The 26,313-nt window shown below is 40.7% G+C and overlaps 1 protein-coding gene across 2 annotated transcripts; it reads right to left on the bottom strand.

Annotated features, from left to right (window-relative positions):
* Positions 1-9,943: 9,943 nt before the first annotated feature.
* LOC143108131 (aldo-keto reductase family 1 member D1-like) lies at positions 9,944-26,298 on the bottom strand. 2 transcript variants are annotated; one of them, XM_076271541.1, is made up of 10 exons: positions 25,668-26,298; positions 16,667-16,781; positions 16,172-16,339; positions 15,932-16,048; positions 15,652-15,729; positions 15,271-15,393; positions 14,956-15,065; positions 10,655-10,820; positions 10,336-10,418; positions 9,944-10,249 (listed from the first exon to the last, which is right to left on the bottom strand). In XM_076271541.1, the coding sequence occupies exons 2-10, from the start codon at positions 16,757-16,759 to the stop codon at positions 10,207-10,209; spliced, it is 981 nt and encodes a 326-aa protein (XP_076127656.1). In that variant the 5' UTR covers positions 16,760-16,781; positions 25,668-26,298; the 3' UTR covers positions 9,944-10,206. The 2 variants fall into 2 exon arrangements, with proteins under 2 accessions (XP_076127656.1, XP_076127655.1); XM_076271540.1 differs by having other exon boundaries at positions 9,945-10,249; positions 16,667-16,785.
* Positions 26,299-26,313: the final 15 nt, after the last annotated feature.

Below are 26,313 nucleotides of genomic sequence, written 5' to 3'. Positions count from 1 at the left end.
TACACAGGAGTAGTGAACTCAGCCAGGCATTTAGGAAGGAAAGTCCTATGCTCCAGGGCAGACAAAAAAACAAACAGGCTTTGTTAGCAAATTTATTTGTTGTGAAAAATTGTTTGTGAAACTAAGGTCTAGGACCCGTTGTGGTCTAAATGCACATCACACACCCAAGCGAGGATATGGAAATCTGTCTGATAAATACAAGTGTATTTAGAGATAGGACCTAAATGGTTATAGATCCGTTGTGGTCAATTGAAGTTCTTATATGTTACAAGAACTGTCATTAAAAGGAGCTTTAATTTAATTTTGACAAGAATCCCCAAATAATAGGGTAGTTGATTTTCTCTCAGATCTGAACAGGCAGACGAACATCTGTAGTGAGTTTCTGACCTCTCTCAGATCATGATGACAAACAACTCTTGCAAATACAGCTCTGAATTTCTTCCTCTTTTAGTGAAGTTAACCACATTTTGAAGTACGAACCAAGGGAATAGGGAACAGCGACTAAGAGATAGAAAGTGACTCTGAAGTAGTCCACCTTCCTTAGCCCCCAAACCCCAAATTAGAGAATTTGATTCAGATAGAGAAAACCTCTCAATCAAGTCAACCCTAACGTACATCCTAAACCCGTTGAAAAGGGGCCCTCGCATTAGACACACACTGAAAGATACTTCCTCTTTTACCCTGTGATATTATTACAGTCCGAAGACAACTACACACAGGAGTAGCGATCTCAACTGTGTTAAAGGGAATCCCTTTAGACACCAGAGTAGCCACAAAACGCATACCTCCTCTTTTACCCTGTGAAATCCTCACAGTCCGAAGACGAGCGCACCCACACCTACAGGAGTAGCGATCTCTACTGTGTTACGGGAGCCCCGTAGACACCAGAGTGGACACAAAACGCAACATGGTGCCCAACGTGTAGGCAGTGATTGAGTTAGACGGAGAAGTCACCACACTAGCCTGAGCGCTCGGACCCAAATGACTGTATCTGTAGATAAGGAATCTTATGTGTTACTGACTGTATCCGGAAATAGAGCTCAGAGCACATAGTGAAGTGGGGGCCTACAAGCCCTTAACAAAGAGGAACAGTTTTTAAACAGCCGAGACTAGGGTGACATGGCCAATGCAGCTGCAGATAGTGAATGGACGGATGACTCAGATCATGCCGAAGAAGCCGATGACGTGCACGACCATTTAACATGCAGGCAATAAGAGAAGCCATAGCCCGCCATCAAAGCCCAGTTAATAGGAGGCAGCGCTGTCAACCGGCATGTATGTCTAATCCCACACGAAATTGCAGGTTGATCCTTGGAAGTGTGTTAGATTTAGACTTCGGCACTGACAGGAGCACATTCCTTAACCCCGCAAACTTCCAACTGTCTCACTCAGCAGGAGTAGCTGCTGCAGTGCAAGGACGATGGAGCAAAGAGACCCGAAATAATAGGGCCCTCTTACTACCCCAACTCCCGCTGAAGTCGGGAACAGTGGTAACACAGAAAATCATAACTGATCCACAAGTTAGCACCGTTCTACATGTGGCTTATAAGGCTCATGATGGGACAATGAACCACAACCAGCAAGTACAATACTTGCAAACATTACTGCAGAAAGCCGTGTTAGCGGCATCAGGGACGATAATAACCACACCATTTGGTGATAGGGTTTTCTGCTATGAAGCAATAGCACTCAGGGAAGTGGAAGCACTCAGGAGCGTAATACTAATTCAGGGCAAAAGGTTTGTAGTAGTAGCGTTCACAGAAGAAGCCTTCCAAAGACTAAATACGGCATTAAGAAAACCCACGGCTCAGGCCCCTGCAATTCAAAAGGAGACACAGAGTAGTGTGACAAGCACCCCTATGGCACCCTTGTTAACCGACCTCACACCTCCACTGCCAGACACTCTAGCTCCGGCATTAGAGCCCGTGGCAGCTCAAACAGCTAGAACAGCCCCAAATACAGACTCAATAGAGCCTGAATTCCCAGACCCCCCTAGGCCAAGGGGAATTGTGACCATAATAGGGGGAGAAAAAATTATATTCTTAGCAGCACCACCAGATCAGGTGCCCTCTGTTTTCATGGGAGCCTTAACCATATTGAGACAAGTTGACATTATGACAGACCCTCCCGAAGAAGCTGAAGTAAGGAGACATTTGGTTCAGCTAGATACCGTATAGCTCGTAGCACAGTGGCCATCAGCATAGGAAAGCCCAAACCGAAGAAATACAAAACAAAATGTGACTGTATTGAACTGAGTGGGCTATGCAAGCTGACTATGCATGTCCTGTCTGGATGGACAGGGCAGACCCTATAACATCTGCAGAATGGATCACATCATGACTGTAAAAAGGGATTCTATGGCCTAATCCCGTGCAATTCCAATCTGAAACCCCTGAACTGGCAAGTAGGGTTTTCAGCCACCCGGAGTTACACCGGTTACACAGACACAACGTGCTTACTGCACCACTCTGCCTGAGTGTCAGAGAGAGAAGATTTTGGTCAAACAAGAAAAGGGGAAGTTGGCCCCTTACAACGATGTTTACCTTGGATACTGGATACCAGGCCCAGAGGAGGATTATGGAAAGGGAAGATGAAATAGAGCCTTTAGGTGGGCTTGGTAGACCTGTAGAAGGACAAAGGTTAATCAAACCACAAAAGTGGGTGAAAGAACAACAGAAAGGGGGGGCACTGTGGCGCAACAGGCTACAGCGCCTGTACCATATACAGTGCCCAAGTGCCCACGGGGACCCAGGTTCGAATCCGACCTGCGGTCATATCCCGATCCCAGCCCATCTCTCTCTCTCTCACTTACTTCCTGTCTATCTTCACTGTCCTATCGGAATAAAGGCAAAAAGCCCCAAAAATATACTTTAAAGAACAACAGAAACTCCAAAAAGAAAAACAGGAAGTGCCGCACACTCACAGAATTTTTACTCATAATGACCATAGTGAGCTCCATGCTGGTGTTACTCATAATGACCATAGTGAGCGCCGTACTGGTGTTGCCGTGGGTCAGTGCGAGGAGAACTGTCTGGAGAGTGTCGAAACCAGAAATAAAAAGTTGTCAGACCAACAAGCAATCACCCCTTATTATAACCAGTTACAAAATACTAGAAGACATCCCAATTAGAGTTTAGATTCTCTGCCCGAGCCCGAGCCCGAATTTGACCCGACCCGACCCGCGGGCCGGGCCGGGTCCTTGATCAAGCATTTTTTTTTTTTTTAAATCATTAGCCTACTTGGGTGGGGAGCTAAAGCTATGCCATAGTCAGACTCTGAAATATTATAGCCTATATTTATCAAATTAGGCCTAAGTAACAAGTGTATACAACGTTATACAAGTTAGGCTCAGAGTTACAAAATGTCATTTGTAATGTAATCTGCGCAACACGTGTCATGCGCAGCTTCTCCACTCGCACGCATCACACCGGGCCTGCTGTGCTGTAGGCCTATTGTGTAGCTTAAGTGCAACGTGAAGCTTGAAGATGTAAAGAAAAAAAAATGAAAACAGGAGAAATAACTTAGAGCAAGTTTGGAGAAAAGTCGGAGGTATGCATTTGTCAGGTATGCTTTGTTGCGTGCATTAAGTGCGCACGATGTTCACCTGACAGCAAAAAGACTTTAAGATGAACATGAAGCAGGCTTGCCATGACAGAAACTAGATGTACCGCAGAGCGGTACAAAATATGACCGCCGCCCAGTCCAGCACATTTTTTCCACAAAAATAAATCACGCTGAAAGGCCTATATGATTCTAATTGTCTCACTAAATTGCATTATCCACACTCAATTCTCACTGATATCTGCTAGACAACAAGTACCAAAACATGATTAGTTCATAGATTTCACATGTAAAATTCATTTTATACAACCCCACCTCCATCTTGTCTGTTCATAATTCTGAGAAATTCTTGAATTGTGTGCATGTGTGCATGTACATGTTTATGTTATGTGTGTGTGTGTGTGTGTGTGTGTGTGCTTGTGTGTGTGCCTGCGTATGTGCCTGTGCATGCAAGCGTACATATGTCTACTGTGTGAGTATGCCATGTGTCATACGTATGATTACTGTAAATGTATGTGTGTGTGTGTGTATCTGTTTGTGCACATGTGTGTACATGAAATGGGTTAACATGACCCCTGGAGGCAAACATACGGAAAAAAATGGTCATCCTAGTCCCTACAGTTCTCAAGATATTCACAGAGAACTGTGTCTGCCCTACCCTCCTTTCGGGGGGTCCAGTCCAGTGGGGGGGCTACAGATCAAAACGAAAAACGACGGTTCCATGCTATCCATGTGGGGTTACATGCCCACCAAGTTTTATGTACCCCGGTCTTTCAGTGTCCCGGGAATCCTTGTTGGTGTACGTCACTAAATGTACACATACATTATTTTATTGTAAGGCCCCCCATGAACGAAAGTACACAAAACTTGGCATGCATACGGAGGGTTTCATAATGATCCTACAGTTTTAATTTCGTGCAGTTTTGACCTTGTCAGCCAGAGATATTGTGATGAAAACACCTAATTTATTGCTTTTTAATTTTTAACTAGGTGGCGCTATACATGAAATAAGTGGTAATGGGATGGGTTGACATGCCCCCTTAAGACCAACATACATAAAAAAAGTGGACCTCCTAGGCCCTACGGTTCTCGAGATATTCACAGAAAACTGTCTCCGGCCACCTACAGGCCAGTTGGTGTATAGTAACATAAATTAATTTATTGTGTGGCCCCCCATGAACGGAATTCCACGAAACTTGGCGTGCATACAGAGGGTGTCATAATGATCCTACACTTCCAATTTCGTGCAGTTTTGACTATGTTAGGTCACAGATACCTGCGATTACACCTCATTTTTACTTTTTTGTGTTTAACTAGGTGGCGCTATACATGAAATGAGTGGTTATGGAATGGGTTGACGTGGCCCCTTGAGATCAACATACAAAAAAAAATGGTCCTCCTAAACCTTACGGTTCTCGAGATATTCACAGAAAACTGTGTCTGCCCTACCCTCCTTTCGGGGGGTGCAGTCCAGCGGGGGGGCTACAGATCAAAACGAAAAACGATGGTTCGCTGCGCGGCTGTCATAATAATGATAGCCAGCCTTCAATGTCCTCTTTTGTCACTTCTCCAAGCATACACCTGAGAGCGAGGCAAACCCTCACAGAAAAATGCGTTGAGTTTTGCTGCAGGGACATAATTTTACGTTGTAAGTGACGTTTCTTCATTCGGATTCATTTGCAATCCATTCCATTCTGAATAAACAAACATAGTTTAGCCTACATTCTTCATCCTCCGTTGCATTATTCATTAATATAATTCTAAACGAATTTCTGTAGCTCAAACAGCTCGGAATTGTAGTTGAGAACGTCAGTTATAATGGCCCACGTATTTAAAAAATGTCGGGTTTATATCGGGCTCGGGCTCATAATTAGCCTACAGTTAATGTGTCGGGCCGGGTCGGGCTCGGGCACAATGTGCACGGGCTCGGGTAGGGTCGGGCTTGATTTTTTGGGCCCGATCTAAGCTCTAATCCCAATTCTCATACCAGGACAACTATCAGACAAATATCAACATAGGCTTGTCAGAAATTAGAGAAGTAGTGAAGCATGCGTTAAGCCTTCTGAGGCCAACGTGTATGTCACAGACTACAAACCACAAAAAAACAGAACGTCACTGGATTGTGAAAGCGACCAGTGGAACCAGTATAACAGGCCCCTATGCTAGGCCCTTTACCAGCCTACATGGTATGATCAACTCCAGCATGAGCAATGTAATTGAATGAAACTTATTTGATGAGACTTTTTTGAAAGGATAAAGTCACCTGAACTCAACTCCTCATGCATTAGTGTAAACAGAGACGTGTACACTAGAGAGGGGGAAGAGCTCAGAGCCACAATAATCTTCAAATGCACAAGACAAGATGTAAACTTGACTGTTCTCACCTGCGCTAGCTTTATAGCACATGGGATAACCATGAACCCCTGGACTGGGCAGAGCAGGACCGTTCAGATACGAGAACTGCTTATGTCAACAACACCCAACTAAGGAAGAAATTAGCCGCAGAATACCTGAATACTCAGAAATCCTGACCATGATGGTCAACATGCCTCCAAATATATCACTGGAACAAGAAGAAGTATCTCCTATTCACACTTGGAGTTGTAGCATAGTTGTGTTGGTGAAAGTATCCCCTTGCATTCTACTCATTGTCATCCCTGAACAAACCAGTAAGAGAGAAAATAGCTACTTCAGAAACAATTGAGAGAGAAAAAGGGAAGTACGTGGAAAACTGACAGACAAATATGTTTATTGCTGTGGCAGTTGAACAGCCACATAAGCTGGCTGGTTCAAAAAAGCCACAAATCAAGACACCCAAGATGAACTGGCAAGACTATAGTGCAACAATTGTTTTCATGGGCTTAGGCGTCAAAAAGACAGGCCTCCCTGATTGTACAACCATTAATGCCATAATGATGTTGATAGGGCTGTCTAATGATGTGATGAAATATTACTTCCCTGAAGCATGGTGGACCCCATTTATCATAGGGGCCACAGACTGTATCGGTATTGTCGGTATTGCTGATATATTTTGTCACAATAGCCTCAACTATGAGGTTGACTATAACAGTCAACCTCAAGGGTGAGATACTAAGCGCTTTCAGACATACGTGTAAGACCGGAGGTTCTGCCGATGTTAAACGGTGGGGCCGTATATCCGAACGACATAACCGGTCATATGGAAGTCCGAATTCACCCGGTGTTTATACTACCCCCGACCTAGTATTTCCTCCGGACATTATGTAAATGTGCTGTGTCTGAACGAGGAGTAGAACATTCGGTTAAAATCACACCTAGTGAGAGGGCGTGTTGGTGACGTTTCTTTCATGCGTCCATGTGGTTAGATCTGACTTAAATGCCAGTGTTATGATGGAGTGGCATAGTGCTGTCCAGAAAATCTCCAACCTGGAAAGATGCAGACATCACGGAGCTACTGTCCATGAGGGCATACAACATTTTGATAGAACACCTGAAAGGAACGTTAGAGACACGTTAGGCTACAACTGCATGGCAAGGAGAAACGAATTCAGAAGACTGAATCATCATAAGCAGAAGGCGCTGAAAAGGCAGTAGCCTATAGCGACGTCGTTGACGACAATAACAGGAGTATTTAATAAATTGTTAGCCAACACGGTTTTCTGTTCATTGATAGCCTTCATGACCTGCTGAGCTCGCTGATATTTGCTGAGCATATATGCCTAGAGAAAATGAAAACGAAGAAACCCCAACTTTGTTCCAAGCTCCTTACGTAAATGCTACACATGGGGAGAGGATGCTTTTGGAAAAAATAAACCATGAAAAAACGAACAACTTCACTGTTATTAATGTTAGTATTTTGTTTGTTGCTTAAAAACGTTGTATGATCTTGAAGTCTTGAGTTAGCCTACTGAATTGGCTGGTAGCCTACCATAAAGTTTGTGCATGCTCTCTCTCTCCAACGCAAACCAGATTTGGGGTTCTATAGCCTAGCTAATTCTGGTACATAACGTTGAAAACAGATAAATGTGTTTATTTGAAGCACACATACAAATACTGTAGGCTAGGTCAATTTCAAGTGCCCACTTACGTGACTAGCCTACTTCAAGTATTAGCCTTTGCACAATAGATTTCTTCTTCTTTAGCCTACATAATGATGGGCTATATTTTGTAAACAAGAAGCAGACAGGCAGCGGCCGCATATAATCTGCGTCATGTCTCAGCATCTTGTGAACTCTACAAGCCCCCACCCCTCACTCGACAACCACACGGAGATTCTGTAATGTGCGTGTATGTCGTTCACACATACGTCCGTGTAAGGTCAGTATTAGGTCCGCAGTTTAGCATCATATCTGAATCATCCGAAGGGTAGGACCTCCGTTTGACAAACCTCCTCATATACTCCGGAGGTTATATCTGAAAGCGCTTACTGTTTATTGGCACTCAGCTCATAGGATTGACAACATGTGCTGTGCTTGAAGCACTGGAGCAACCAGTGTGCATACTCATGTGTGCATATGTGTATTACACCGTAGGGAAGGCTAACCAAAGCAGACTCACTTCCTCTATAGCAGCGGTTCCCAAACTTTTCCCTCCGCGTACCACCGCCTACATTCCGACTCGGCTCGCGTACCCCCACCATCCGACACATAAACACATACCCATCCCCCCCCCCCCCGCGTTGACAATATTTGTCCGTTTCCCGGTTTTAGGTGCGTGCATTTGGTCAGTTAAAAAGTTATGAAAATTAGCCTGCATAGTAGCCTAACTACATCCACATACAATATCTTATCTTATAATAGGCCTACAACAACGCATGACAAGGATGTATTCGTTTGTACAACACTATACAGCCTAGAAAGACTAAACTTAGGCTACCTTTAGTTTGTTAAATGTAAAGCCTAGCTTAATGTTACCTTTCTTGCCCATCTGAAATAACTCCTAGCTTTGCTCCTTCCCTCCTTTCTGTTTTTGTTGTTTTCAAAAACCTGTTATATCCGCGAAACTTTCCCCCCACGGACCATCCAACGCATTCAAAAGTAACGCATTCTATTAGCTATTCCAGGCGTCATGTTTAATAAGCTGCCCTTTTTTTGATGAACACATACAGAGTTTATAAATGATATCCTTTAATTTCACGTTTTCATGTCATTATGACCTGATTCGAAATTATGTATTTATTCATGAATTAATTACAAAAGATTTAAATTTTATAGGCTACCTGTCCGCCATAGCCCTTTTCATCTCGCGTACCCCCTAGAAGCAGCTCGCGTACCACCGGGCCAGATAACAAGCCAGCTAAAACCAGGACGCGAGGCAATTCTGCCTTCTGTGAGGCTTAGATCAGGCCCTTTTACACTCAATATTTTACCGTAGAACTTTGGGAAATCCCATTCAAGCCAATGGAGCGTTCTACTTGCCTTGTGAAGAGCCGTGTAATAACTCTGTATACTTACCACCACAAAAACCACCGCAAGTTCATTGATTCACACCTTACTTACAGATAGCACATCCATAAGTTAACATAGAAACTTGCATCACAAACTGCAAATCACAAATGAGTGGTTATGGGCTAGGTTGATGCAGGCCCTTGAGACCAACAGACCAACACTACTGGTCTGTTTACCCTCATATCACTCAAAGCATCTCTCCCTTAAATGTTTTTGTATTGTAGCTGTCATTATTGTCTATAGCTGTTTTATATTGTCTTTATTCCTGTTGACATTCTTTAGTTATGGTTTCTTTTGATTGTATTGTTGATGTGATCTTTGTTCTGACTGTATCTTTGTCTTTGCCATTGTGTGTTATGTGTCCAAACACTGTTGACAGGATCATTAGCTTGCCAAGTCAATTACTTACCATTACATGCTTTCTCAGATTCTATGTGCTATTTTTGAAGTTCGAGAAGTAGGCAGTGCATAATAAGACTGTTGTTCCTTGTCATTTGGAAGGTAAACATGTATTTTGGCATTTGCTTGGTGAAGTCACTTTAGTAATGACAACTCATGTGCACTTCAATATGGGCCATACACCAGAGTTACCTGAGCACACACACAGAATGAATAGGTACACAGCCATATGCGGATTAAATGCCGAAGTTCACAAAAGCATAGACAAAAGCATATTGAATTATATTTTGGGAAAGGACTTTTAAAACTTTTTAATTTAGTGTCACCTGAGATTTTTAAATGTCTTTTGAACTTGAATATACTTGTTGTGGCCACTGAGGGGCAGTGCTCCATTCCAATGGCATGTCCAACTTGCTTTGAATGAACTCCCCAGGCTCGCGCACTGGCAGGGTGTGTAATCAAAGCAGCTGACGCCTTGTCTCTACGCCAATCACAACTTTTTAGATAAGAAGGATAAAAGGAATGTACTTGTATCTTTTTGTGATATATTGCGAAGGACAATGATTCAGGAAAATTACTCAACATTTACACATGAACAAACGCCCATGTTGGGATTTGTTTTACTGTACACATCATCAAGCATTTCTCTGTATCTGAGAGGTTTCAGTATTTATTCAGTATATATTATTCAGTAGCAATTGGTGTAGTGGTAGTAGCCTAGTACTGTGGTGGTAGTGTGGGTAGTGGTGTTTATGCTGTGTAGTAAAATGACTAGTAGTGGTATTAAATATAGTACTTCATCTTCTGGTAATGTCTTCTCTTAATAGTCATCATGAAATGGGTATTCTGGATGGTCACTCCACCTGTTAGGAAAACAGAAAATTGAAAATGTCATGAGAAAAGTACCAGTAGGTTATTCCAAAATGAACATTGCAAGGATAGAACTTACATGAGAAGCTCAACAAATCGGATGTTTTTGTGTAGTCCTTCAATTGCTTTCATTTCTTCAGCAGTGAGTGAAAAGTCAAATATCTACAAAGGATTAGCGAGTTCAATAGTTCAGTGATTCAACAACAACAATCATACTCCCATAGTCACAGCAATGCAACATCTTACTCCCACAGTCATCTCATGCAAATATCCAACATTACAGTGGAATCTGTCTAGCAGTAAATAGATCACAGTATTTCACACTGACCTGTCATATGATGCTCATGTTTTTATTTACATCACAACTTTTAAGAGAGAAGACTGTAAGTCTGGTCAACCTGAAAGTTTTCCCTGATGCGTTGGGCAGTGAAGCTTTTTGGGATGACAGCCACACCTCGCTGTACATTGAAGCGTAGGGCCACCTGAGCACTGTTCTTGTTGTATTTCTTGCCAATGGCGACCAGCACCTCGTCCTCCAACATCGGTGGGCATTTCAAGTTGACCCTATATGAAAAGGATTCAAAGATTCAAAGTAAGTTTCAATGTCATATGTAAAAAGTGCAGTGTGCCAAGTACAATGAAACTCTTATTTAATCTTATTTTCTCATTCTTACTACTTGCCTCTCCATAATAGACAATTAAACAGAAGTACAACACTGCAGTACAATACATACAAAAACACACACAACAAATAATAAAATATCAAGTAAAGAATTGACATATTTTTAGTATATTATAGTTGAAAATACTAATATTCTTTCTAAGGAGCATGAAATCACTTTGCAAACCCTCCATATCTATTCTCCATCAGTACACTGACTGTTGATTAAGTGGACAATGTTTGAGAGCAATAACTTTTCTCTGCCTACGAGACATGCCATAATCTATGCTGACCTGCCTGTTACATCGTATAACCTAAATACTGTATCAGAAATGTACTTAAGAAGTCACACCTGAACTTGTCAAGTGGTACAAACTTCAGAGCCACAGAATGTGGGCTTAAAGCAATCTGATGTACAACCCCAAATCAGAAAAATTTGGGACGTTGCGTAAAATGCATATAAAAAACATATTTAGCAGCAAAAAGGACATATAAAATGTTGACTATTTCATGGAAAATATATGATCATTTTTTATTTCATGCCAGCAACATGTTTCAAAAAAAGTTGGGATAGGGAATGTTTACCACTGTGCTGCTTCACCTCTTCATTTAACAACATTCTGTAAATGTTTAGGAACTGAAAAGTTTTGAAAATGAAATGCTGTCCCATTCCTGCCAGATACTGTAGGATTTCAGTTGCTCAACAGAGGTATCTTATTCCATAGAGGTGATTAACATTACATTTTCATATATCATGTGTATGCTTTTCTATACATTCAATACTGTGCATCAACTTTGCTTTGTCTGTCATTTGCTCTCTCCGTGTCAAGACTCTAATAAAGGTCATGCGATCCCTTTTGTCATGAGTTAATGGTATTCTGGATACCATACCAGTTGGATAGGTTCGATACTTGGATAGGCCCTCTCCTCTTTAGCCCAAATGAGTCCATGATTTCCAAAACGAATTGCAAATTTTGATTGGTCTAACCCCCCCCCCCCCCTTCATAAAAGTTTACATGTTAGCTTTCTCCATGAAAAGTGCTAAACAAACGGACTGCATTATTAGGGCCCAAGGACCCGAAGGGCGCAAGGCCCTATTGTTTTTGTAAGGGCTATTATTATTGTTGCTCTTAAACTCTTGAAATTTAGCACACATGTCAGGTGTCACGCAACGCAGATAGGTACAAGAGCTTGGCCCCAGGCGTGGCCCAGGGACTCAGTAGCGCCCCCTTAGATGATTGAGGCAGTGGTTGGCACATACTTTCAGCTAGACGCATCAAATTTGGTAGGTGTGTGTATCTCCCCAAGATGAACAACTTTCGTATGTACAATGCATTAGCCACGCCCAACAGGAAGTGAGGTATTTGGGATTTTTTGCGGACTAAAATGTGATGAATTGTGATGCCAAAAGAGGTTCTTCCCATCGGTGAAAACGCATGAAATTTGGCACACACGTCAAGAGGTACCATGAATACACAGGGGAAAAGCCTTGGCAGCCCCCTTATGTCACTGTGACTTGTGGTTGGCATATAGTTTTAGATACACACACCAAATTTGGTGGGTGTTTGTAACTCCCAAAAACAATAAACTTTTGTATTAACATGCCATTAGCCACGCCCATAGGAAGTGAGGTAATTGGGATTTTGTGCATTGTGGACATGATCAATTTTAACGTACTCCTCCTAGACGGTTAATCCGATTCATGTGAAAGTTGGCATACATGATGCCAATATGCTTCTGATTCTAAATTGTGAAGCTTTTTTTGATATGTTGTAATTTGACGAAATGGCAAAACTATTAATTTTAATACCCTTCCACATAAACAATAAATGTGTCTTAATTCACCATGCATGGCTTCAAATGTTTTAAATTCCACAGGTCTTTGAATACCATGGGAGTGATGATATTGACATGCCCATAATGCATATTTGGCATAGCGCCACCACCTTTCAACAGAAAGAATGGCAATTACACTGATGTCACATGATCAATTTTAACATACCCCTCCTAGATGGTTTGTCAGATTCATGTGAAATTTGGCAAATATGATGGCAAGATGTTGCTGATGTTAAATTGCGAAGGGATTCTTGTTGTAATATGTCATGATTTTAATATCTCACCATATAAACAGGAAATGTGTCATAAAGTCACAGTGCATTGAATGAATGGTCTGAAACTTCTCAGGTTAATAGATATTATGATTATGATGATATTCAGACACCCAATGGGCCTGCCTGGCATAGCGCCACCACCTGGCCAAGTAGGAAATGTGCCAAAAATGGACAATTTCTTAAGTGATTGATCTGAAACTTTATAAAATATTGGATATCATTATTGTGATGATATTCACACATATAATTCACATGTCTAGCATGTGATGCTAGGCATGTATGGGCCTGCCTGGCATAGCGCCACCACCTGGCCAAGCAGGAAAATGTGCCAGAAATTGGTAATGCCTATATTGGTTGATCTGAAACTTTGCAAAATATTGGATATCATTATTGTGATGATATTCACATGTGTAATTCAAATGCCTAATATACCGCCACCATCTGGCCAAAAAGTGTATCAGAAATGTTCTTTGCTTGAAATGAATAATCTGAAATTTCTCAGGTTAACTGATATTATGATTATGATGACACACAATGGGCCTGCCTTGCATTGCGCCCCCACCTGGCCAAGCAAGTTAATGTGCCAGAAAATAACATGCAAAAACAAATAGCACACACATCAAATATGTACATTTTACAAATGCACCACGTCGGTGCTTTGTTGGATTCTGAAATGTCACGGGTTGCGGCCCACAGGTGCTCAGGCCCGCCATTGCCGCTTGCGGCTATATTTATTATTATTATTATTATTATTATTATTATTATTATTATTATTATATTGTTATTAGGCTACCTCCAACTCCAACAAATGCACATAACCGCATGACGGCCTGCTGTCAGGGATGTTGGAAGCATTTTCTGAGAGGTGGTGCGGATGATAATGGCGGGGGTCTGGGGGAGAAAATGTTTAAATTCTGACTGCTAAATACACTATTTAAACACAGTGTTCAGAGGGACACAAATACCAAGAGAGAAAGCAGCGTCCGTCTTCTGTCTGACTGAAGTGATGTGAACATTGCCTATAGGCCTACCTGCAATAGGCTGTCACTTCACTGCTTGACACTACCCCACATGGACAAATATCACACGTTAACAATGGAGAGAACCTTTCAGAAACTATGTTTAGTGCGAATGGGTTAGCAAAACCATAGTTTTGGTGAACGGACATGCAGATCATCCCCTCATTCATTTGTTTGCGCAACAGCCCATGTTCTGCGTTCACTCCAGCAAGAGTAAAATAAATGTTTAGAAGTAGTGTCATCACCATAGGCTATTTGCTACGACATTTACCTCTGACTGTCACAAGTCGTGACTTATGCCCATTAAACTTTTAACTTACAACAGCCTAATTTCGAGTAGACTAGGTGTGATCCATGTCTGTATCACTGGGCTATTAATTTATCCGCGGACCAGCAATCTCCTCGTCGAGGAGGCCCTAACACTGCAGAACAGAGACAGAGAAACCATGTGGGAACGGAACACAGTTGCATGTCCAGTGTATTCATCTGTCTGTCTACACGAAAAATGGCAAGTGTCTTGGTGTGTGAGCAACCTACACGTTACTCATTTTGCACTGGATCATCTTCCTGAATCTCATTATTCTCAATAAGACTGGGCAAATGACTAAATTAGTCAGAGGTTATAGTCATTGTTTTGTACTTTTATGATGTCATCACATCACCAATAGTATTGGTTTTACAGAAATACACACCTATAAAGTATTTTGTAGTATATTTTAAATACATACTGTATATCATACTGCCCATCCCTAGTCAGCTTTTGGATGGACAGTACAGGTACAGCAGGCCCTCACATCTACTCTCAGCTTCTTCCTCAATAACAACGTTTATCGTTTATCTATAAGGTGGATAAAACTGTATCTATGAATCCACTGTTCAGGTTTAGAGACAATGTGTTTAATTCGTACCAGGATGCATCTCGTGAAGTTCCCAGTGGGCTGTAGCCAACAACCACAATGCCATTTTGCTTACAGTACTCCATCAGTTTAGGCTGTGTGAAATATGGATGGCATTCAATCTGTATATGAGAACACAAGACATACCATTAACTTATGTACAATATCATGGAATATCATGTAACTACAATCTCATTGTCAGTAATGTGTTTCAGCCCTGTAGTACACTCACCACCCACCCACCTAATAATGAACTATTAATAGTGTCTAAGACAGAAGATATGTACAAAATGAACATCATACAAAATGTAGATGTGTTGTACTTACTTGATTTGAGACAGGTCTGTGTTTCAGTCCTGGCTTTTTCAGTATACGCTCTAGCTGCCTGCGATTAAAGTTGGACACTCCCAGAGACTTCACTAGTCCCGCATCTTTGCAAGCCTCTAAGGCCTGTTAAAAGCGAAGTTCTGTATTACAACAGCAACAAATCACAACACAGGCGCACTGACACAAATCTAATCATGGTATGAACTTTGTACGTCACCTCAATTTTATTGCTCTGGCCTTGACCCTAAGGCAGTTTTACATTGACATAAGCATATTATTCATACCATCATATCATAAATTATGTTAATACATTATCGAAATCTGTCAAATTGGGAAAGAACTGCATCATTCATAGAGATTAATCAAAAGACTTTAACTTACTTCCCACGTGGCACAGAGATCTGCGTCACCGTAAATGTACTTCCCAGTCTCATCTTTGGGATAAAATACATCTCCAGGCTAGGAGAAGAACATACAAAGATAATCATACAAAGTAAGATTTTAATGTCAGTCAATTTCTTTTCTCATACAAAAATTGCCATCAGCACTGAAAATTCTGCATCTAACACGGTCATTGATTATATCAGACAGGAGCTTAAACACTGCTCAAGCCCAATCTAATTGCTGCATAATATGCTTATAACTAAGGTGCATTCCTCACCTTGAAAGCAATAGGAAGCTCGATGATGTAGAGATCTACATAATCAAGTTGAAGCGTCTTCAGAGTTTTCTCTAGGGCAGGTCGCACCATTTCTGGAGGGTGATAAGTACTCCACAGCTGTCAGGGAGGGGGAGGACGAGTGTCAACGAAAGGTCACAAAAGATTTCACGTCTTATCTTTTAATGTGAATTTTTAAGCAGTTATGTTACCAGTAAACCACAGCCAAGAAAAATAACATACCTTTCCACAGTAAAAAATATCCTCTCGTTTTACGGTTCCATCGGCAATTTTCTCACGGATTGCCTGGCCAACCTCATGTTCATTGAAATATACCAGTGCGCCATCAATGTGTCTGTATCCCACATCTATGGCCGTCCTCACAGCTTCATAAGCAGTGCCTTTAGGTGTCTGATCAGAAAAGATGCAAAATGCCACTTACATATTCTATCTCCACAAATTGATTCAACAAAAATAGAGCAGGACCTAAGACATGAAAAGCATGCACCACAGTGACAAGTAAAATGGACCATTTGAAGGTAACAATTAGAATCAAACTCTATTGTATAGATTTGAATCAGAAGAGCATTAGCTCAATGTGCATGCATGTGAATGAGTGTGCACAGTGTGCGAACGTGTAGAGCAGAGGTTTAGGGAAAGAGATTTAGTATCAGACAAGAACAGGTCTAACAATTGATCGCATGAATAATGCCATTAAGATCAAATACGCAGCCGTACCGTCCTTGGGTCGCCATACGTCCCCAGTCCCATGAGGGGCATGGAGTTTCCATCAATCAGAGGGACAGAGTGCTTCTCGGCCGTCAGGTTCATCTCTGTTCCAAAGATGTAGAATCTGTCTGTTCAGAAAGACCAGGCGAAGTTAATGAATAATGTTGTCGCTTACCTTTGCTCTCGTGTATCTGGGGTGAATGACTCCTAATGATCCGTTTCTAGTGGGAGGCTTTGCACAGACTAGAGCATGTTTACGCCCACTGGTTTAAACCACACATGCTAATATTCATTTTGTATATGCAAATGCAATATGCTATATGCAATATGCTATATGCTATATGCTATATGCAATATGCTATATGCTATATGCTATATGCAAATGTATGTACAACGTGATCTGCCTATCTGTTATAGTTAGGAATCCTCCTATTAACACTTCTAACAACACATAACATGCACTTCCCTTTCCCTTTTTAAAAATACTTCAGCATTCAAAAGTATTTTTCCTTTGGTAACATTTTATTTTAATGTCACTGTTACAGTGTACCTACCTAATTAGGTACAGTGGTACAACCTGTGTAACAACATGTACTATCAGGTACTATCATTGTACTTGCATTATGTATTTGTGGGTACCTACATGTAGTTGTTACATTGTAATACTGAGTGCTTTTACAAAACGTTGCCAATTTGCCTAAATTTTCCTCAGAGGCAAAGAGCTGACCTGAGACCTGCTGGATGGGGTAAATCTGGTCATGATAGATTTGATAGACAAACCATTCTTAGCTCCATGCAGTCAAGGCCTCACTGTCTTCAGTGTACATGTAACAGCTGTGCTGCTCCAACCTTGTTACTCTTTGATACAGTGGAATAAGCCTATTAAGTGTACCAGTTAATTACTTACATGTACATATGACATGTATGTTATGTCTTCGATGTCTTGGAACAGGTCTGCTAATTCACTACATAGTACATATATCAACTGTGTTGGTACACACTTATTGCTCTTTGGCATAAACCCATTAAAATGAAGTGTACCAGTTAAGTACTTACAATTACATATTACATGTACAGTATGTTGTGTCATTGGTGCCTTGGAACATGTCTGCCATTACACTACATACTGTACATGTACATATTATATTCATCCTGTCAATGATGTCATGCAGTGGCGCCGCCAGCCGTAATCCAGTACGCACTGTGCATACGCACTGTAATCCAGTACGCACTGTACAATTTTTCAACGCTTTATTCATGAAATCAATAAATATTACATTACAATAAAAATAGCTTGTGTATTGTCTTAATTGAAACATGCTTCGGGCACAAATTATGTTTAGGGCAAAGAGAAAGGACATCTCAACATAAGGATACATTAGAAGATGATTGGTGTAAACTTTGTCACGACATGATAAGCAGTTCTGGCGCTTAAAAACGCAACGTTCCATTCAGTCATAAATCATTCAAGCGTAGGCCTAGTGCTCGTCATATAAAGAAAACAGCAGCTTAATATTTTTCAGGTGTTTAACAGTAATAGGAGCACTGTTCTTAGCAGTTATGCCGAAGGCAGTGAGATTAGGCATTACATCCTACAGTCACGCTGTTTGGAACATCAGTTCGGGTTTCAAGATTGATAAGATTCAGTTAATGCGGAGTATGGATCATCTCAAAGTTTGGGACACCCAAACAGCAGTGTAAGCAAATCATTAGGTTACCATAACTACTTTTCTCTAGGCCTGGGCCTGTCGCAAATCACCACATAAGCTCATTGGTTTCTTTTTTCTTTTCTTTCCCTTGTTGGCGTGTTAGTGGAGCGATAGTGGGTGAAGCGATAACGCATTTAAAGCAATGTTCACGTCATGTGAGCCAGAGCCGATATGGACAGAGCTGCTTGCTCTGTAAAGGTATTAGGTATTTCTGTCCCACCAAATTGCGTTAAAATGGTGTGTTTACCAGCCAGAATCTAAAAAAAATTCCCTGGGGTGAAATCTCCCTCATCCCATAACGTTTAAAAAGCTTGAAACACCTCTACGTGTAGGGTAGCCACCGTTCTTTCTTTTTTTCTTGGGGGGGGGGGGGGGGGGGGGGGTGATTAGCGCCCTGGGCCATGGTGCGTACTATGGAATACAACCCTAGCGGCGCCCCTGATGTCATGCATCCTGTAATTGATGTGTTGAAACTGCTGTTACACCACACAGTACATGTGAATTAGTAGACCTGTTCCAAGACATCGAAGACACAACATACATGCAGAGGCGGACAGAGTACACAGCTTCATTACTTGAGTAAAAGTACAAATACCCTTTGCTAAATTTTACTCAAGTACAAGTAAAAGTACAACAGTCAGATGTCTACTTAAGTAAAAGTACTGAAGTACTTGTTTTTAAAAGTACTTGAGTATCAAGAGTACAAGAGTAGCCTACATTTTCTAAATATTGCATTACTACTGCCACAGTGCTTACATTTATGTACAGAAACATCCTACATGGAGTTATGAAAAAAGTTAATGTTAATACCTTGGAGAATGTAAAATGAATTGAAAGTAAAATCAAGTCATTTTCATCTTTTTACCATGTTGCCAGGTATGGGCAGTATTTCTAATACATGTATTTAAAATACGTATTTCAAATACAAAATACTATTTTGTAATTGAAACACTTGAAGCGAAAACTATCATTAATTTGTTTAGAAAATTGAAATAGTCTGGTGAGGTGGGGCCACAGGTTGGCACATTCCCGGGATGGACCTGCTGCGTCTTCATCCATTGTTTCGTCCATGGTTTTGTCTCTTATCTAAATCTGACCATGGAGTTGACTTTGGCGGAAAGCTGAAGGTGATTGCTGATAGGCTGTCCCAATCAGTGGCGCCTGAACAATCCAATCAAGTTTGAGAGGGAAACAACAAATGTATCTTTTTTATCTAGATTTTTCTTTTTTCCTTTTTTATTAGAAGTAGTAACGGGTACTCACGGTTATGGATAGAAATGTAGTGGAGTACAATATTTGCCTCTCAAATGTACTTGAGTAAAGTCATGAGTACTCCCCAAAAATGATACTCGAGTAAAGTACAGATCCCTCAAAATTGTACTCAAGTACTGTACTCAAGTAAATGTACTCCGTTACTGTCCGGCTCTGCATACATGTCATATGTACATGTAAGTAATTAACTGGTACACTTAATAGGCTTATTCCACTGTATCAAAGAGTAACAAGGTTGTAGCAGCACAGCTGTTACATGTACACTGAAGACAATGAGGCCTTGCCTGGAGCTAAGAATGGTTTGTATATCAAATCTATCATGACCAGATTTACCCCATCCAGCAGGTCTCAGGTCAGCTCTTTGCCTCTGATGAAAATTTAGGCAAATTGGCAAAGTTTTGTAAAAGCACTCAGTATTACAATGTAACAACTATATGTAGGTACCCACAAGTACATAATGCAAGTACAATGATAGTACCTGATAGTACATGTTGTTACACATGGTACATGTTGTACCACTGTACCTATTTAGGTAGGTACACTGTAACAGCGACACATTAAAATAAAGTGTTACCCATCCTGGTCACTACACTGTGTTCCAATTTGCGTACTACTGTACTTATTATACCTAATTTGAGTGCATAAGTGTGTTCACACTGCCTCAACGGTCGCCATCTTGGCACACTTTACAGATGTACAAGCATGGTTATAACATTAAACTGTATGACTCTGTCACTGTTGAATAGAGAACACCAGTTTAAATGTTGCGATCGTTATTTCTGTTAAGTGCACCGATTTGGTGTTCCATTTGAAGCAATACTACCCTATGGAAATTCACGCACTATGCAAGTAAGAACACATTGCACATAGCGCACTGCATTAAAGTGTACTCATAGAAGTATGCGGATTGGATTGTTTCTCAAAGTTGAGGATCATTGAGAAGGACTGCTTGGTAGAACTGAGCCCTTCCGAGTCAAATTCTTCAAAGACGAGGCCAGGCTTCTTCTTAGCATTTGGAAAACAAACAATGGAACAGATTAACAAGTGTGCAGGAAGCTGCAGGTGTGCGTTATTGAAAATCATGCCTCCTGCCCATCATTCTCCCACATCAATAAATTAAATTATACATGATTGATTATTTTGCTAAAATAAACCACATAGCAGCAACCATTATGCAAAATAGTCAAGAGAAAAGTATACTAATTAGCTTGCAATTATTCTCACTGGAAAATGTTTAAATACTCTTCCTTCCTTACACGATTACAGTGTGAGAGTTCAAAGTTATCAAAATGACCCGAGCTCATACTTCATTTCGGCTACTTTCGATAGTGACAATAAGATGATATTTACATTTAAATGCATAGTGAACTGTTTAGCACATACTGTATTGTAAATCCTCCATTAATGTGCGCACAGGATTGTGGATTTTTATTACAGGATTTTTATTATTAAGATTTTATGTATTTTTCCCCTCCCTCCTCTATAATGTATATCTTATTATTTATTTATTTTACTTTGTTTTATTTTATTTATAGGCCTAGACCTATACCTATACTTTTTTTTTCTCTCTCTTTTTACATTTTGTTACTTCATTGTTTCTGTAATCTCGGCTTCATTTAAAATGAGGGCTTCCCTCAATGACCCTCCGAGAATAAATAAAGGTTGAATGAATGAATGAATGAATGAATGAACTTAAAGCCCCTTAGAACCCCTTAGAACATGACAGGAAGTTGAAAGAAATTAAAAAAGTAACTAGGAGCTTGCATTGTCAGGTGTGTTAAGTGCTACAAGACTAAAATTTGAAAACGATACAGATAAGATACTGAGGGAAAATATTAGGACCACGGCCTTTGACCCCATAATAATAATAATATAATAATAGGTTTATTTTATATAGCGCCTTTCTCAAACCCAAGGTCGCTTTACATAGTAGGAAGGCAGGGAAACACAATAACAAACAAACAAAACAATACAACAAAGACAAGTTATCTGTATGGAACTATGTGTTGGGTGTGGAGGAGAAGTGATCATTAAACAGAAAGGTCTTGAGCTTTGAAGAGAGGAAAAGAAGGACAGGCACGAAGAGGTTGGTGCGGGGAGTTCCAGAGTTTGGGGGCCAAGGCCCATGATCTTGAGTACCTAATAGCTGATGTTCATTCTTACTACAGGACAGTATTAAAACTTTGACATGAGGATTTATGTAAGGAGTAACATCCGCTGAGGTGTCCTGATATGCAGAAATAATGGAGGAGATGGAGACAAAGACCTCCCGGAGTGGAATTCTCTCCCAAGTTAATTCATTCTGTATATTGGGACACCCTATAGGTTGTTATTCTGTTAATCCCGCATGTTGCCAGCAGGCATACATTTATTGCACAACAAGGGAAATGTAGTTCAGTTTAAAAAGAGGCCGACCTGTTCAATTTGTTGTACTACTTTCATTGGTTACGGTTACGGAAAATGATGGTGGGTAGTTTGCTTTGTTACAGTTGATTTCACTGTTGCGAAGCCTGCTTGTCAGTTCAATCATTGTTTACATTGATATGGGATGGTGATTACATTTTTTTACCAGATCTACTTCATTGGTGCCCCAATCTACAAATTAATAGCCCCCTGCCAGCCAATCAAAAATAGTATTTCTTGTCTCTTAGGGATACATTTTCAATAATATGCCTTGTTAGTATACCATGATTATTGTGTGGGTATTTTTGTATTTCCAAATTACTAATTATGACCGCCGCGCAGCGAAGCGGCGGTCATATAGGTTTAGTCAGATTTTTTTTTTTTTCTTTTTTTTTTTCCGCATGTCCAAATTTCCGTCAAGGATTCCCGGGACACTGTAAGACCGGGGTACACGAAACTTGGTGGCCATGTAACCCCACATGGATAGCATGGAACCTCCTGTTTTTGTTTTGATCTGTAGCCCCCCCGCTGGACTGGACCCCCCGAAAGGAGGGTAGGGCAGACACAGTTTTCTGTGAATATCTCGAGAACCGTAGGGTTTAGGAGGACCATTTTTTTTTGTATGTTGATCTCAAAGGGCCATGTCAACCCATTCCATAACCACTCATTTCATGTATAGCGCCACCTAGTTAAACACAAAAAAGTAAAAATGAGGTGTTGTAATCGCAGGTATCTGTGACCTAACATAGTCAAAACTGCACGAAATTGGAAGTGTAGGATCATTATGACACCCTCTGAATGCACGCCACGTTTCGTGGAATTCCATTCATGGGGGGCCACACAATAAAATAATTTATGTGTACATTTAGTACACATAGTACCAACAAGGATTCCCGGGACACTGAAAGGCCGGGGTACACGAAACTTGGTGGGCATGTAACCCCACAAGGATAGCATGGAACCATCGCTTTTCGTTTTGATCTGTAGCTGGACTGGACCCCCCGAAAGGAGGGTAGGGCAGACACAGTTTTCTGTGAATATCTTGAGAACCGTAGGGCCTAGGATGACCAATTTTTTGCGTATGTTTGCCTCCAGGGGTCATGTAAACCCATTCCATATGCACACATGTGCATAAACAGATACACACGCACACACATACATTCACAGTAATCCTACGTATGACACATACTCACACAGTAGACATATATACGCATGCATGCACATGCACACACACAGGCACATAAACAGGCAAACACACAAGCACATGCACGCACACACACCCACCCACACACCCACAAACATAAACATGTACACGCACACATGCACACAATTCAAGAATTTCTCAGAATTATGAACAGGCAAGATGGGGGTGGGGTTGTATAAAATGTATATTACATGTGAAATCTATGAACTAATCATGTTTTGGTACTTGTTGTCTAGCAGATACCAGTGAGAATTGAGTGTGCATAATGCAATTCAGTGAGACAGTTAGAATCATATATGCCTTTCAGCGTGACTTATTTTTGTGGAAAACATGTGCTGGACTGGGCGGCGGTCATATTTTGTACCACTCTGCGGTACATCTAGTTACTTGTATTTTAATTTAATACATTTTTCACATCAGTATTTTGTATTTTATTTTGTTACATTTCATGAGCCAGTATTTGTAATTTGTAACAAAATAGTTTTTGATGTATTTGTGCCCACCTCTGCCTATACTGTCTTGAAAATGATAGCCTAGCATACAGATGGCCCTTACAATGACCAAAAGAGCTTAATAGTAAAATTGTTTTGGTGTGCTTTTGGTTGTTTGGTTGCTTGGTTTTTGGTTGTTTGGTTGGTTGGTTTTTGGTTGTTTTGGTTGTTTGGTTGTTTGGCTTTTGGTTGTTTTGTTGCTTGGTTTTTGGTTGTTTGGTTGTTTTGGTTGCTTGGTTTTTGGTTGTTTGGTTGTTTTGGTTGTTTGGTTTTTGGTTGTTTGGTTGCTTGGTTTTTTGTTGTTTGGTTGTTTTGGTTGTTTTGGTTGCTTGGTTGTTTGGTTGCTTGGTTTTTGGTTGTTTGGTTGTTTTGGTTGTTTTGGTTGCTTGGTTGTTTTGGTTGTTTGGTTGTTTTGGTGTGCCACCCCAAGATTTGCAATGGCCTCAACTGGCCACCCCTGTTAACTTTTTCTGGGGGCGCCACTGGCAAGCTAGGCCTACAATATCAGTCCCTGCAGACCCTTGTTATAATTAGCAATATAATCAGCCAGTCCGTGAGTGAAGACTAATGACATGTCCCTGTTAATACCAATTCATTGAAGTCCTTTTTAAGGTGTGATGATTTTTTTTTTGGCGCGCTCTATGCATGCACATTACCTACAACCCTGAGGTCTATGCCCCCCCTGTCTTTCAATCCTAGTGATATCCCTGGTCAAAAGTACAGTATTTGTCATTCAAATTTAGTAGAATGAAAGTAACAAGTTTCCACAAATATTAATACTCAAGTAAACTACAGTACAGTAATCAAGTAAATTCACTTAGTAACTGTCCAGCGCTGGTAGTATTTAATATTGTAGTAGTATTTAATATTGTAGTAGGCCTACTATAAGGTCCCCTTGCAATGTAGCTTGAATGTTATTGCTCATTATTGTAAGTCACTTTGGACAAAAGCTTCTGCTTTAAACAAATACATTTCAGGCATTAGGCAGGATGTCCATAAACTAAGCTTTTTTAATGCAAAATGCTGGTAGGCCTACTGTAGTATATAAATATGTACTGATGTAAACCAAATGCCCTTGCACTCTATTTCATAATTGTTCAGAAAGCTTCAAGTCCATTTGTAAACTTTGGCAGCTTTCTACCCTTGCCCAACTGAACTGCCAGTCTTGAAAGCCGTTAGAGGGCATATGCTGCAAGTATGCTGTGCAACAGGGAAAAGGAGACAGTCGCAAAACAACCTACAGAGGGTTAGTAGAGTGTCCTTGAATGTTCTATTACTTAGACAAGACTGATAAATGACGACTGCAATTATGGACACAACCACTTTAGTGGCCCCAATGTCCCCAAACGTTTTGTGAAGGTGGTAGAGAGATACGATAACCTAACGGGTAGCGGTCACTTGAATCGAAACTAAGCGTGCGCAGTGATCATACTGTAGGAGCAGTGGTTGGCATGATAGTAGCCTACAGGCAAGTTAGTCTGCGGGTAGCTTCAGACAGGTTTAAACTTTGTCAATAATATTATTTAACATTCATGCATCTTAATATATAAAAAAAAAACCTACACAACTTCAGTCGCAATCTTTGTTAGAAGTTATAACCGTCGCTCTTGGATTTGGTGTTTATAGAAAGGTACTGTAGTTCAAACGTTCAATAGCAAATATGGGTGGAAAGTTTGGTGGTTGAAACTACTGGTTGAGATTGAGTAGTCGTTGTTGCGTCGTTCATGCTATTTTGCAGTTGTCAACATTTTAATTCCATAGTTTGACTGGATTGACCCTCCATATTCATACCTGAACACCCTTCAACAGTATTTCACTTATCATTACGTTTTAAATTTAGCACATCTGCGTCCACAATATCCACTCATAACAACGGTATTCTCAGGCTACAAAACAACACTTAAGAGCTATTATGAAACCTGGATACTTACTTAGCATAGAGTCTGTGTGTCTCTCCTCGTGACTGGATTATTCCTCTTAAACTTCAGATCATTTTATAGGCTTGCTTGACTACTCGTGCGTGCTGAAGAGTTAGGTGGAGTCTGGACTGCTTATTTGGGGAAGGTCCATCATATGTTCCAAGTTTTCCCATTTAAAGCTGGCCTTAAAGGCTGCAGCCTAAAGCACGACTCTAATATTGTGAGCTATTGCTTTTTCTCTTGGTGATTTACTGAAATATGAGGCTGGAATGGGATATGCTATTCTCAACGTTAAGGCTACTCGAGCTTGATATTTTATCGGCCAGGATTCGCAGTTGGGTAGGCTATTCACATAAAATCCAAACAACATAATTTGTGACTTTGGTTATTGATTTAAACATAGCCTATTAAATTAACATTGCGACTACAATGCTTCCACATAGCGGGCATCAGTCTTGTCCATCCCACCTCACCAGCGCATCAGTCTCCTCCCATTTCTTTGACACGGCTATTACGCGTTGTTTATTTAGCCAGCATCTATCTGGGCACCTAATTAGAAGAGGAGCATCAGAGGCTATACAAAATTGGACACCTCTTCCTGTTATTAACGAGAATGCTTTCCGTCAGTGTTCAGTCATTTAAATTGGTAAAGTAGGAT

This window comes from Alosa pseudoharengus, unplaced genomic scaffold (assembly GCF_046254945.1).
Source record: "Alosa pseudoharengus isolate Yale_2024_CS ecotype anadromous, Long Island Sound unplaced genomic scaffold, YU_APseudo_1.1 YU_APseudo_1.1_scf_10, whole genome shotgun sequence".
Taxonomy (NCBI): Eukaryota; Metazoa; Chordata; class Actinopteri; order Clupeiformes; family Clupeidae; genus Alosa; species Alosa pseudoharengus.
Note: the sequence above shows the minus strand (reverse complement) of the source record. Positions and strands in the feature narration are given on the sequence as shown.

Coding starts and splice junctions, on each gene's coding strand:
- LOC143108131 (XM_076271540.1), bottom strand. Junction 15,066..15,270: donor ACAGACCTGTCTCAAATCAA/GTAAGTACAACA, acceptor TCTCATATACAG/ATTGAATGCCATCCATATTT. Junction 10,250..10,335: donor CGATTTGTTGAGCTTCTCAT/GTAAGTTCTATC, acceptor TTTTCCTAACAG/GTGGAGTGACCATCCAGAAT.